This window comes from Perognathus longimembris, chromosome 19 (genome assembly GCF_023159225.1).
Source record: "Perognathus longimembris pacificus isolate PPM17 chromosome 19, ASM2315922v1, whole genome shotgun sequence".
Taxonomy (NCBI): Eukaryota; Metazoa; Chordata; class Mammalia; order Rodentia; family Heteromyidae; genus Perognathus; species Perognathus longimembris.
The window spans coordinates 21,836,864-21,850,720 of record NC_063179.1 but is presented as its reverse complement, the minus strand read 5'-3'; the positions used below and the strand labels follow the sequence as shown (position 1 = coordinate 21,850,720).

The following is a 13,857-nucleotide window of genomic DNA, read 5'->3' as shown; positions in this document are numbered from 1 at the left end:
TGAGAGTATTTCTGGAACCTATCAGCATTGAATTGGCAGACTGAGTAAAGAAAATGACTTTCACTAATGTGGATGGACATCCTTCAATCTGTTGTGGGCTTAAATTGAACAATAAATTGGGCAAAGGGTCAATGCAATTCTCCTTCCATTAAGCATTATCAGTCCTGGTTCTTGAGACTTCATATATGGAGCAGATCTTAAATCATTAGCCTCTTCCTTCTTGGTCCTTATACTCAGGGACTTACGTCACAGACTCAAGCAGAATTACATCATGAACATTTCTGGGCCTCCAGCTTGTGCATGGTAGCCCGTGGGACTTGTCAGTTTTATAATCATGTGAGACAGTCTTATAAGACAAATCGCTTTTACAGATCTATATATAGCTTATTGGTTCTGGTTCTCTGGAGAATCTTAACTAATATAGATGGAAAAGGAACATGAGTTAGGATATTGTGATAATTTACATCAGTCCAGCTATGATGGCATTGGATACATCCATCATTCAGCAAGATACATACACACACAATTCCTGCTTAATAGCAACAGCAGTATTACTATTTCTTGAACTGTGTGGTATGAGCATTGCATTTACCATTTAATTTATTCTTTTTTTTTTTTTTTGGCAGTCCTGGGCCTTGGACTCAGGGCCTGAGCACTGTCTCTGGCTTCTTTTTTTGCTCAAGGCTAGCACTCTACCACTTGAGCCACAGTACAAATTCTGGCTTTTTTCTATATATATGTGGTGCTGGGGAATCGAACCCAGGGCTTCATGTATGGGAGGCAAGCATTCTTGCCACTAGGCCATATTCCCAGCCCTTAATTTATTCTTTAAAAAATGACTAGAATGTAGGAATAATGAATCTTTTTGTCTATATGTGAGATGACATGAAAGTAAAATATGATAATAATCCTGTATTTACTTTGAAGAAAAGAACAAAGGTCGGTGGGCATCATCCCTCAAAATACTGAAGAAATGAGGATGGATAGATATATGATAAAGAAAACATGGTATGACATTAATTATGGACTACAGGTGGTAGATATATAAATTTTTATAATTCAAATTTCCTATATTTTGAAATTTTTTGTCATATAATGTTGGGAGAGATGCTACCGTTTGAATGTATCCAATATTTATGTGATGGGGACCTAATGCCCAATTCAATAGTGTTAGGAGGCAAGGCCTTAAAAGGTGATTCCATATTAGGACTATGCTTTCATACTGATAGATGTCAGTGTCATCAGAGTGAGTTTGTGAATATGAAATTGGTTCCTAATAAAAGGTTAAATTTAGCTTCTGTTTTCCCCAACCTACTATGCCTGTGTGCTCTCTTACCTTTCTATCGTCTGCCATGAGGACAACACAGGAAAAAAAAAAACCCAAAAAAATCCCAGCCAGGAAGCTCTGACAGGATGCCCCTGGCCTGGGCCTTGAACTTCCCAGCCTCTAGAACGTGAGAAATAAATCTCTGCTGTTTATAAATCACCATGTCTCAGGCATTCTGATGTTTCATGTTCTCTGATATTGTTGGAAAGATGAACATTACTTTAAAAAATTCAGTTATCAAGTTGAAGGAGACGCTCTTGAAATTTAGATAGTATTTATAAAAAGTTTTGGGCATTGCTTTTTTATAGTGAGGTGTGTAGCAAGAACATAATTATTGCATTTATAGTTCTAACAATGTCTGGTTCTGGGCTCTCACTGAGCCTTCCTATTATTTTTTTGGTCTTGGATCATCTTTAGAAAACCATGAGGAATACCAATAAGCACACTCATTGAAGGGTCACCACCCCTTCATTTGATGCTTTTGCTCAGGCAAATGCTTTTGTGATTTTTCCTTAGCAATTAGAATTTAATCACCTTGGCTAAATCAATATGCAATAAAGACACTAGCCGCTCATTTTTAAGAGGTGTATTTCCATAATAACTAACCTCGTGGTTGTCATGTTCCTGTCCTGCCGAGGTCATCGGCTGTCAATACACCGCCTTCCCCTGCATAGTCATATCGATCACAGACATCGAGAGCCCATTCTAATTGTCTGCATTTTTGAATTAAGTTCATAATGATTTTGACCACTCTATCTTTTCCCTAAAGTTAAATGGTTTGGCCAATTCCATAACTTCCTGTAATTTCAAGCTTTCACTGAATTTCCTTTGTTAAATCTTTGAAATGATTTCAAGATAAACAGCTTCTAAGTCCATTTTCCAAAGAGGCATCTAAAACTTTAATAGCGATCTGTCTCTGCTGTGAGGTCACTCCACGCACAGGAGGGGACAAGGAAGATGTAGTTTGTTCTTTGGCAACGCTTGCCTCATTTTCATGCAATAAATCTTTTTAAGCACTTTTCCTGATAGCTAGTAAAACAATATCTTACATTAAAAAATTAAAGACATCACTCATCAAAAATAGGCTTCTTAGACCAAGGGCTGGTGACTCATGCCTGTAAGCCTAGTTACTTACAAGGCTGAGATCTGAAGATCACAGTTCAAACCCTGCCTGAGTGGGAAAGTCCAGGAGACTCTTATCTCCCATAAACTACTCAGAAAAAGCTGAAAATGGAGCTGTGGCTCAAGTGGCAGGGCATTAGCATTGAGCAAAAGAAGCTCAGGGACAGTGCCCACGTCCTGAGTTCAAGCCAAGAAATAAGAAATGGAATTTGCAGGGTCTTAGCACCCCTGTCACCCCACATCACTGCCACTACAGAGGAACAAGGTGGAGGGGGCAACATGTGCAGGACGAGGCCACGGAGGCCCTGAACCCCCAGAGCTCCTTTGAATTCCTCCTTATCCTGGAGTAGCAATTCAAAGCCCAAGGCGATAGTCAAGGTGTGTTCCCTTCCACACTTGACATATAGTTTTAAGTGAATTGCTCTGGCTCTTTTGCATAATCATATGTAAATTTAATCAATTAAATACCCAGAAAAGTTGTCTTGAGATATAGGATGTTTTTGCATAACTTAGAGGTACAGAAATGTCCATTTCCCAAGGTAGGAGGTGTCACTGCTGTGTAAGAATTCAGCCCCAAGGACAAAAGCAAACCATCCTTCTTTACAACTGTTGACTTAATGCAGAGAGCGTTTCCCATCAGCCATGAAGAACAACGAGCAGTTAAGGTTGATACATGACAGTACCATCTCACTCAATACTTTTTCTAAAACTGACAGCCTAGCAATACAAACAGTGATTGAATACAGCCCACAATACCCTTTAAAACAACAGACTAACTGGTTGCCTGTTGCAGCACTCCATTACACACATCCTAGTGAGTTTTGAAAGAGAACAACTAGACAAATGTAGGAATAAAAAGAATGTCTCTACTTGATTAGTGACCCTTGAACTTGAGTCTTAAAACTATATGAAAGAGCCAGGCATTGGTGGCTCATGCTTGTAATCCTAGCTACTTACAAGACTGAGATCTGAGGATCATGGTTCAAAACCAGTGAGAGCAGGAAAGACCATGAGACTCTTATCTCCAATAAACCACTCAAAACCCAGAAGTGGTACTGTGGATCAAAGTGGTAGAGTGCTAGCCTTGAGCAAAAGAGTCATGGACAGTGCCCAGGCCCTGAGCTTTTGGATGGAGAGCAAAAGGTCTCATGCCTTACCTGAGAACACCAGTCCCAGAGCCACAGTCAAAGCGGAACTCCACGTGGCCCCCCACCATGTTGATGGACAGGAAGTCCTTACTGCCTGTGTCATAGCTGTACAGCAGGACACCATCTCCCGAGTCTGGCCGAAATGTGATCTCAAACTCCGTGAAGGAAAGGTAATGCTGGGGCTCCAGGGGCCAGGGTGTGGCAGCATAGGATCGCAGAGACTCTCGGAAGTGAGGAATGGTCAAGGTGAAGGCTGGAGAAACAAGCATGATGTTAGAACTCAATGTGTATTGGTGAGCTGTGTGCCCAGGGCTGGATTCCCTTCCTCCTTAGTGCAGGCCTACACAAGACTTCCTAGATGCTCTGTAGTTAGATGGGTAACATGACTGAGGTCTAGCCACTGGAATAGGATGAAAGTGTTCTACAGCACCCCAAGTCTGGTCCCTAAAACTTCCCTCCATCCCCCCTGTATTCTTCACTCCATGCTGGCTGCAGGCTGGACTCACTGGAGGATCTAAGACCCTCCATGGTGGAGACTGATGTCCCTGAATGGCTGCATAGACCAGGTTTGCCCCCACACTCTCAGCTGCAGTGCTTTGGAATGTGTGCAAGAAAGAATCCGCTTTTACTCTGGCTACTCAAGCATGGGTTTGCATGCAACAGCAATGGCTTACTCTGACTCACACACTCTTTCTAGGGACATGAGATTATAGAGTTAAAAAAAAATTCCCTAGGGTAGCATTTTAGGTCCAAACATGAAACAAGCATTGAACTTTGATGACTTTTGAGCCCAGGTTGTTTTACTTTGCTTTTACATTTTTAGATTCTTATGAAAAATTAAAGCATGTTTAAAACAGCCCACATCGTTTTCCACACTCTTTAAAATGCTCAGGTATTGTTCATGTGTCTGTGTGTTATGGGTGTCTGTGTGGGTGTGGGTGTGGGTGACTGATAAATACATACATGTGTATGTGTATAGATTTATGGAAGATTTATGCTGTGTTGACAGAACAGCATAAAGAAGGAAAAATAAAAGCACTTTTTGGTCTTATCACATGTTAATTTCTGTGTTGCTCAATCTTTTTCTATGGAATTCCCAAATACCCCAAAGAAGAGGAGCTTAAATGCTTTGACTTCGATCTGAAATAAACCACCCAAATGCAGGCTTGCTAAAGGGTTTGGAAGGCCACCCACACTCAGCATCTCAAAAGGAGCGGCTTTAGTTGGTTTACAACTCTGGCACTCAGAGACACTTCCATAGCTCCCAACCAGCAACCTTGAGCCTGTAACAACATACAAGGCTTTGCTACAAGTACACTGCTGACAAGTTACAGCCATGTGAATTAGCATGCAGCTAGGAACCGCCATCAACTTGCTTCTTTCTCACCGGCTTCACAGTGTCGACCTTTGAACCCCAGAGGACAGAGACAAATGTAGGAGTCCGCTTTGATGGCTGCACAGGTGCCACCGTTGATGCAAGAGGCCTCATCGCAGACTCCGCTGCTGCATTCCCCTACAGACAAAGCAGGAAAACAGAGCCAGGTCAGAAGGCTGCCTGGGCCATACCACACACACGGCCCCAGACACACAGAGCTCATCTGTCCCTCTGTGCAGTTCAAGCCAGCTTTCAGAAGAGCAATCCACACTTTCAATTTGATTTTGGCTTGTTCTTTATGCAACGCCACAGAGACTTAAAAAAATAACCATGTTGGACATAATAAATCAAATAATAAACCGCTGGGTAATTTTATGGCCACCAATGACTGAACTGTATCTGCTTTAATCCATCTCCCCATTGTTCCTGCACCAGGGGGTATGTTACGAGCATCTTGATGTGTGTGACCCCAATTAGCTTAAGTATGGCTGCCTTGGTTCAAAGCTTAGGCAAGCAAGATACTCACTGAAGGACTTAAGCATCTACCTAAGCTCATTAACTTCTTGTCCTGTGGATTCCTGTCTGGGGCAGGGAGATGGGGGTGCTCTCCACAGTACCTTAGCCTGTGGGTTCTAGAATCCTTGTCTCTCCAGCTGCAGTTGTCTTATGAGTGTCAGGAAGGGAGCTCGCAGTGAGCAATGCTAAGAGAGTCAGGTCATGTGGGTTCATTCTATGCAACACACGTCCCAGAACTCCCTGAAGGTCACACTTTGCCATTTTCAAGGTCACCAGCTGAGGACTGGGAACATGGCTCAAGTGATAGAACACCAGCCTAACAAGCTAGAGGTCCTGAGGTCCACAGCCATAAAAAGTATCAAATGAAGTATGAACAAATGGACTTGTCTTGGGCTTTCAATTTTTTTCCCCTTCCTTTTCTCTTTATGTGTAAGAAATGAGTGAGACAGATGGACCACAGTCTCACCCAAAACTATCGGGAAAATATTAAACACTTTTTGTAGGAATGGGGTGGAAGGGCTTTGCCTCTTAGTAGGCAGAAAACTGGCTTCAGAGGATGCTAAAGGATGTAATTAAAAACCCATGATGCTTTGCTTTGCTGGCTGGGGCAGGCGAGTCTCTGTGCCTTCCAGCTGGCCACCATCAGAAGTTCAGGTGTTAGTGATTGTGGTCTCTCTTCAGCCGCAGCTCTGAACACACGGCCCCAGCACACACACAGCTGCCACAGGCACAATAGCTTTGAGAGCCAGACTGTCACAGAGCCTCACATCCCACCATTTTTTCAGATCCTGCAGGAAAAGTGGGGTCTCCTTGGGTGGTTTTCGACGCATGCAGAAGAAATGACTCCATGTGTCTTTTGCATTGTACTATTTTGTAGAGAGGAAAGAGTGTTGCTGGGGTCTTGAAAGCCAGCCAGAGAATCCAACCTTGACAGACAGGGGAGAGGTTCCCGAGGTCCCACGCCAGTGGGTGGCAGAGGAATGGCACCCAAGGCATTAGCTTAAATGGGAGAGAAACTAAAGCCAAGGGAGGCTATGAATTTCTATGGGGAAAATATGATGCCTGTAGTTTCCCTGTCTACTTACTGGGATTCAGTATTCCCTTCAACTGTTAAAATTATGATTGCTATTATTTTCATTTTTTTATGTTTTTCTGTTCCTGTGGTTGAATGCAGGGCCTGGGCGCTGTCCCTGAGCTCCTTTTGCTTACAGCCAGCACTCTGCCACGTGAGCCACAGCCCCACTTCTGGCTTTTTCTGTGGTTAATTGGAGATAGGACTTTCCTGTCAGGGCTGGCTTTGAACCATGATCCTCAGATCTCAGCCATATGAGTATCTATCTAAGTTTACAGGCATGAGCCACTGGCACCTAACTTTAAAAAAATTATTATTATTAGCTCTCATTAAGTTATATTGGGGGGGAGTGGGATTTTATTATTTTATTTCCATACATGTTTATATTTCCAATCAGTCTCACCCCTTTTATCATTCTCCTTCCCTCAATATTTTTTCTTTTTATTTCAACTTGGTTGTTATTTGATTTGGTGCTGGGGTTTAAACTCAGGCCCTTGGACGTTCTAAGCAGACACTGTCGCTGAGCAGCCCCTCAGCCCTCTTGGACTAATGAGGCACGGAGCACGTATGTGGCTTCAGCCATTCTCCTGACTTGGGACCAACAGACCGCACAGCTGTCACATTCCATTTGTTGCAGATATCTTACAATATCATTTATGTTCATTGCTACTTTGATATAATGTAGTGATTTCACCCACCATTAAATAATCCTGTCCTTTTGTGCTTTATAAACAAGCAATTTATTATTGTGCTGTCAAAACTGTAAAATATTTTAGAGCCGTATGCCAATATAGTTGTTTCCTATTATAATGCATATTATTTTCTGCATTTACCAAAAAACAGAATTGAAGTGGTAGAGCTCATCCTTGGCGAATATAAGTTCCTATGTTCAATTCTCAGTAGGAAAATAGGAAATGAAAATAAAATAATGACGAGAGTGCTTGCCTCGTATACATGAAGTCCTGGGTTTGATTCCCCAGCACCACATATATAGAAAAGGCCAGAAGTGGTGCTGTGGCTCAAGTGGCAGAGTGCTAGCCTTGAGCAAAAGTAAGCCAGGAACTGTGCAGGCCCTGAGTTGCCAGGACTAGCAACAAAGAAGAAAAGAAAACAATGAAATGAAAACAGCAGTCTGCCATACACGGTTCTACCACATTACACAGAGTCCACAACATGAAGAAGGAAGAACCCTTCTGTCAGGGTCTCTAGTCTCCCCCTCCCCCCACTCCCCTGACCTGCGGGAGAGACAGGGAAGGAATGCCCCAACCAGACGAGCCAAGAAAGGAAAGGGTCGGCAGACTGCCCGCACCTAGCCCTCCCTCACTGGAGAACAATCAGACAACCTGGGAGTCAAGACAGCGCAAGATCTCGTTTATTGGGGAAGTACGTGCCACTAATATAAGGCACAGGAGCCAATCAGGTCTAAGATCGGCAGGAAGGGGAGGCATGAGAGCCGGGGCGTCACAGCCCACAGAATCACCTCCGGGTTATGACCAAAGACACTTGTAGCAGCTGTGCGTTGTTGTTAGGCGGTGCCACCTTAGCCACACGTGACCCCAAGACTGAGAAACAGGTGGGGCCAGCTAGTTGACTTCCAGGTGTGCCCCATACCCTTCAGCTTTGGAAAAGAGAATTTTGGTGACCAGTCTCAGGGAAGTAGGAAGAATGTGCGCAATTGCTTTTACAGCTGTCTGGCTGTTATAGGGCAATTTTTGAGTAGATCTGGGCTAGACGATGGTGAGGTACAATAGAGAATTAGCCCCTCAAAGAGGAAAATGGAGGCAGACTATCATGAGTTGGGGAATGTTAAGGAAACCATAAACACTGAATCATCTCCTTGCTTCTTAGCCCCAAACCCATAACTTGAGCCTACCTGTTTTTCTCCCTACCATCTGTCCAGTCCATTCCTGTCTCTACCACTACTACTACCAGCATAGAACACCGTCTTCCCAGCCCATCACCATGATCCCACAGAATACCTCTCTCTGGCTAACTACAGGTGAGGGTCTTTTTCAAACATAAATTACACAGTGGTACCTATTGCTCCTTCCTTCTCTCATTGGAACAAGCCATTGATGGTGATTGGAAATACCTTCCCTCTCTCCTCTACATTCAAACTTGTACTCTTACTATTTGTTAAATTCCTCACACACACTTTCCCTGACTCAACTCTTATCATAGGTGTCTTGGTAACATTCAATCCCAGGTGTCGTTTTGCATTGACTTATGTGATTACTTGGTGAATCACGTCTCTGTTTGGAAATGGGGCCTTTGAAGAAGTAATTGAAATTACAAGTATAGGGCTCGAACTCCATTCTACTGATATCCTTGGTAAAGGAAGGAGTTTAGATCTACAGAGAGACAGGAGGGTCTGTATACTGGGTCTGTAGACACATAGGAAAGATCCTGGAGGATGCAGAAAGAAGACAGCCAGCTATCAACATGCCACAAGAAAGGCCTCTGGAGAAATCTTGACTTTGGACTTGTAACCTCACCAGACCTTAAGAAAATATGTTTCTTGTGTTTAACCCATGTAGTCTGTAGTATTCCGTTGCCAAATCCCTGGCACAGTGTCATAGTCACAGAATTTGACTGAGTCATCTCCCTACTGCTGTCAGCGATGTACCATATCTTGGAATGTAGACTTAACATACATATCTGCAGAGCACCAACTTGGACCCACCTCCTTTCTGAAGTTCTGTCTTACCTATCTCCCCAAGACTGTAACTGGGTTGCTACTTATCCTCTGCCCCTGGCTCCAGCCTGAAAGGCAGCCTCACAAGCTACTTACCCACATCAGCTCCACTGAGCGCTTTGCCCAGTGGCCAGGGCCTCATGTCAATCCTCTTCCCATTCACAGCAAGTGACTGCACACAGCCTTGAAAGCCACGGTTTGTCCCTGTTGCTCTCACCAGCCAGTAAGCGCTGGGAGCTCCACCAAGGTAGAGAGGTGTCCGGAAGGTAATTTTACTGTACTGGCCCTTTAAGAAAGAGGGATATTTGTGTCTCACTAATGAAACCAAAAGCCAAACACAACAGAATTTGTGGAGGGAAAAGGCAGTTTATAGCCCCAGGGGGTTGTTTGTCTTTAGTACATAGACCTCCTAGAAAATGAGACCTAGGCTCCCACTGAGAGAACTCACTGACCTGCTGAGGACTAGACTTCTGGAAGGACAAGTGGAATGCCTGAAAAGGGAGGACGAAGGTCAAAGCCAAGACCAACCCAGCAGGCTCTGGATCATGCTGGGATGCAAAAACAATCTTTCTCTTTCCAGTCCTGACACCAATTAATTGTGTACCTTGGATGGGCCAGAGGGCCCATGCGTGGCTGCCTCCCCCAAGATGGCAATTCTAACTTTATATGTATGTAGGCTAAGTGCTAGCCTTTCCCTCCCAGAGTCACCTTCGCACACTGTGCTGTGAGGATCGTGTGCTATGAAGGTCACTGCCCAACAGATTGCATTACATAATATTTCAAAACTTGTTTATAGATATGGCTTTAAATGTTGTTAACATAGTGAGGCAAGGAAATTTCCAATATTAGACTAATCTACAATCTGGATTACAGGCTTGAGCTTATAAGAATACAGGGCTGTGCACTAGGTAGAAGGAAATTAAGACACACTTGGACACTCTAATTTATTTTTATTCCAGATATGTCTTATTCACTCAGATTAAAGAATTAAAAATGAGAGTTGGAGGAAGGCGTGTTGCCAGAATTTATAAAATGTGAGCCACTGAAATATAATCTGCATCCTTTAAGCAAGTGTTTACAAGTAGAAACCTCGTATTGTTTTATCTTTTTAAATACGCAGTTCGTTAACATTTGTCAGCAGTAGCTTGAATGGTGCTTGCAGGGTTTGTAAGGATTCATTGTTTGCCAGCCACTAAACATCTGCTTTCATTAGATCAACTAAAGGCTCTTTGGTTTATTTCATCAAGAGTCTCATAATTTACTTCTGGATCCCATCCTCACCCTTCTGGTCTTGTCTCCTGATCCAGGACTAAAGCAAGAGGCCTGAAGTTCAAATTCTTTCTAGAGCATCTCTAAGCATATTATGGACAGGGGAAGAGGACCTCTGAGTCTGACCTTTACCTTTATCTGATGAGTTACCGCCAGGTCTCTGGAGCCTGCCTATGTAGAGAAACGGAAGTTCTATAGAGGTTGTATTCCACCAGGACAGCCCTTAACAGTTTGGGGTAACTCTAACATATAACACATCCCCAAACTTCCCTCTGGAACCAAACTGAAACCATATTCTGATGAATTGTTTCTGAGATATCATTTCCTGTTCTTTGCCCAACTTCTCTCCCTTTCCCAGTTTCTCAGAGAGCACTTTCTAAATACACTCCTTACCTTACACCTCTTTCTGGGGAACCACCTTAATAGAGAATGTGTTTCAAGATAGTTTATTAAGCTTTCCACATTGGTGGGTTGACCTGTATGACTTTCTCAGCAGCTCCCAGTGGTCCAGAGGCAAACTTCCACCCTAGCATCAGTAATATTAACTGATTTTATCATTCATTCTCATACCTCAAAAAAAGCGGAGGAACATTGGAATCACAACAAAAAAGATGAAATTCATCTAATCTCATTCTTCTAACTCAGAGGGGTTGCTGGATTTCTTTTTCTTTTTTTTTTTTTTTGGCCAGTCCTGGGCCTAGAACTCAGGGCCTGAGCACTGTCCCTGGCTTCCTTTTGCTCAAGGCTAGCACTCTGCCACTAGAGCCACAGCGCCACTTCTGGCCGTTTTCTGTATTTGTGGTGCTGGGGAATCGAACCCAGTACCTCATGTATACGAGGCAAGCTCTCTTGCCACTAGGCCATATCCCCAGCCCTGGATTTCTTGAACATCTTTATCAATAGTTTAGGTGAATGCCTTTTTAAACACCCCCATGGGCAAGGAACTATCATCTTGAGATGGTTTGCCACACCTAGGTTCAACTTTGGGCGGCTGGGTAGGCTTGGTGAAGCTAAATATGGTCTCCCAAAGTCCTCAGCCTTCAGGGCCCAGAGTATAAATGTTTCCTCTACAAGACTTCCTTTTGACTCTAATGAAAAGCCACCACCCAGGCCCTCCTCTAGCCTGCTCCAAACTAAACAATGGTCCTACAATCAGTCATTGAAGGGATTTCAAGTCATCTTCCTGTTTGGATGACTACTGCTCCTCTCTTGAATGTGCTCCAATTTGTCTGCCACCAACTTAGAAGCTCCTCACAGAAAAGAATACAATCCTTTTAGAGCACTAGAGTCACCATTAGAGTCACTGGGCTAGAAAAATATAACAACCTCACCTTTTCTAGATGTTATTCCTTTGCTAATGTAGCCTATGCTTTCTTGTTAACACACAGGCAGTTCTTTGCTTTTATTGCATTCCTTTAAATCATAAGACATTTTCACATGAGTTGTTTCCCATCCTATTCAGGCTTAGTATTTTGGACCTAAGTTTTAAGTTTCTTTATTCCTATCAAACTTTATTTTATCATGTTAATATTACAGATCAGGTTTTGAGTCACTTTGTCTTTTTTTATCCCTAGCAATAGGACCTAAACAATTTCCTTGGATTAACATTCAGTATATTGGGATCCTAGTTCCTTTGAAACCATTCAGCCCAAAAGAATTCTGTCTGCCGGTCAGTCACAAAGGCATAGATAGCCCTTTACATGTTGGCCAACACAGTAGTGAAGAGTCCAGGCAGGGAGGAAAACTCAGACATATACACAAAGGATTTCTTGCTACATTTTTCCTCAGAGAATACAGATACCTGCTTGATTATAATTACAGGCTTGGTTCCCCAGCAGGTTGCTAATTCAAACTGTTGATTCTAAACACAGATCTCAAATTACCAGGAACATAACAAAATATGTGAATACCTCAGTGATTGGTGAAATTATTTTACCACTTCTCGCAAGGCTGGCTTCCCCAGTAAGGTGGATGCGCAGCTCATTCCTGCATATGGAACCATGGATGTCCTCTGGAAGCATTTTGTAAAGCCACAGTGTTGCAACATATCTTTTTTTAAAAAAAAAAAAACTGTGTTTGACATGAATGATGAGTTCTGTCCTTTCAGGATCTGCCTTTCTCAACCTCTGGCTTTGATGCCTTTGCAGAAAGTGTGTGTCTGTGCCTTGCTGGTGTGTCCTTGTGTGCCAAATCTCCAGTGGGCATGGAGGGGATGTATACCTGCAAGCTTGAGGGGCAAGGCCAAGCAGGAAGCCACTGGAAGTCAGTTGTGTGGGGCCATGAGGAGAAATGGCCCTCTGGAGTTTGCCCATACAGCATTCGCATGCATTCTGCCTCAGCCGTCAGCAGTGAGCCTTCTCCAGGTCCTAAAGTTAGGTGGTGGCTGGGTGGGCAGGGTGTGCGCTCACCTGGGACTGGCCTGAGGTAGGGGTGCCGTTGTTCAGCTGCAGCAGTCCACTCAGCCCATCTCTGTAGAGTGTGACGGTGTGCCACGCTCCCAGTTTGATTTTGCTATCACTTGGGATGATGGCAACTCCAGTTCCACAATTAAACCTGTGGGAGACAAAAAGGGAAGAGGATTCTAGAATCGACTCATTCATTATGCTTTTAGACACTATGGACATCACTGCAGGACAATGGCTTCTTGTAAAGTCCATCTGTTTGGCGTTTTGCCTGTAGATATCAAGAATATTGTATTCTAGGGGCTGGGAATATGGCCTAGTGGTAAAGTGCTCGCCTCATATACATGAAGCCCTGGGTTCGATTCCTCAGCACCACATACATAGAAAAAAGCCGGAAGTGGCGCTGTGGCTCAAGTGGTAGAGTGCTAGCCTTGAGCAAAAAGAAGCCAAGGACAGTGCTCAGGCCCGGAGTCCATGCCCCAGGACTGGCAACAAAAACAAAACAAAACAAGAATATTGAATTCTAGACTCAGGAGAGAGAGTCAGGCCTCTTCCCTGGGATGCTCTCGGTCTACTCATCCTTAATCTGCCGTGTGTGGGAACCTTCCTAACCTCCTTGTTTCTGGTGCTCAGAAGATGGCAGGCTGTAAGGCCCTGTCTCTTTTCCAGAGTTCCCAGATGCTTCAAGTTAGATTCAAGGTGCAAAGAATTCAAGCATGAGCCACTCCGCTTCTGGGGATTTCTCTGGGGATTCTCTCAACTCTCAAACAGCAGTCTCTGTAATATTAATAAGTTGTGGAAATACAGTCTTCACACTCATTTTGGCAAGCAGACCAGGCCTGCCATCTGTGCTCTGCTGGGCCCACATAGAGGAGGAGTTTCCACAGGAGGCTCTGGCTCAGGACGGGGTGTGGGCAGAGGAGGAGCATGC

General features: G+C 43.8%; 1 protein-coding gene across 2 annotated transcripts in view; it reads right to left on the bottom strand.

The window, feature by feature from the left end:
* The window catches only part of Egflam (EGF like, fibronectin type III and laminin G domains), a 167,757-nt gene that overhangs the window by 29,484 nt on the left and 124,416 nt on the right, over positions 1 to 13,857 (bottom strand). For both annotated transcript variants that reach the window (XM_048368572.1, XM_048368573.1), the window contains 4 exons: positions 12,933 to 13,077; positions 9,352 to 9,541; positions 4,985 to 5,110; positions 3,607 to 3,850 (listed from right to left, as the gene is read on the bottom strand). In XM_048368572.1, the coding sequence (XP_048224529.1) occupies positions 3,607 to 3,850; positions 4,985 to 5,110; positions 9,352 to 9,541; positions 12,933 to 13,077 (705 nt within the window). The remainder of the gene's footprint in view (positions 1 to 3,606; positions 3,851 to 4,984; positions 5,111 to 9,351; positions 9,542 to 12,932; positions 13,078 to 13,857) is intronic.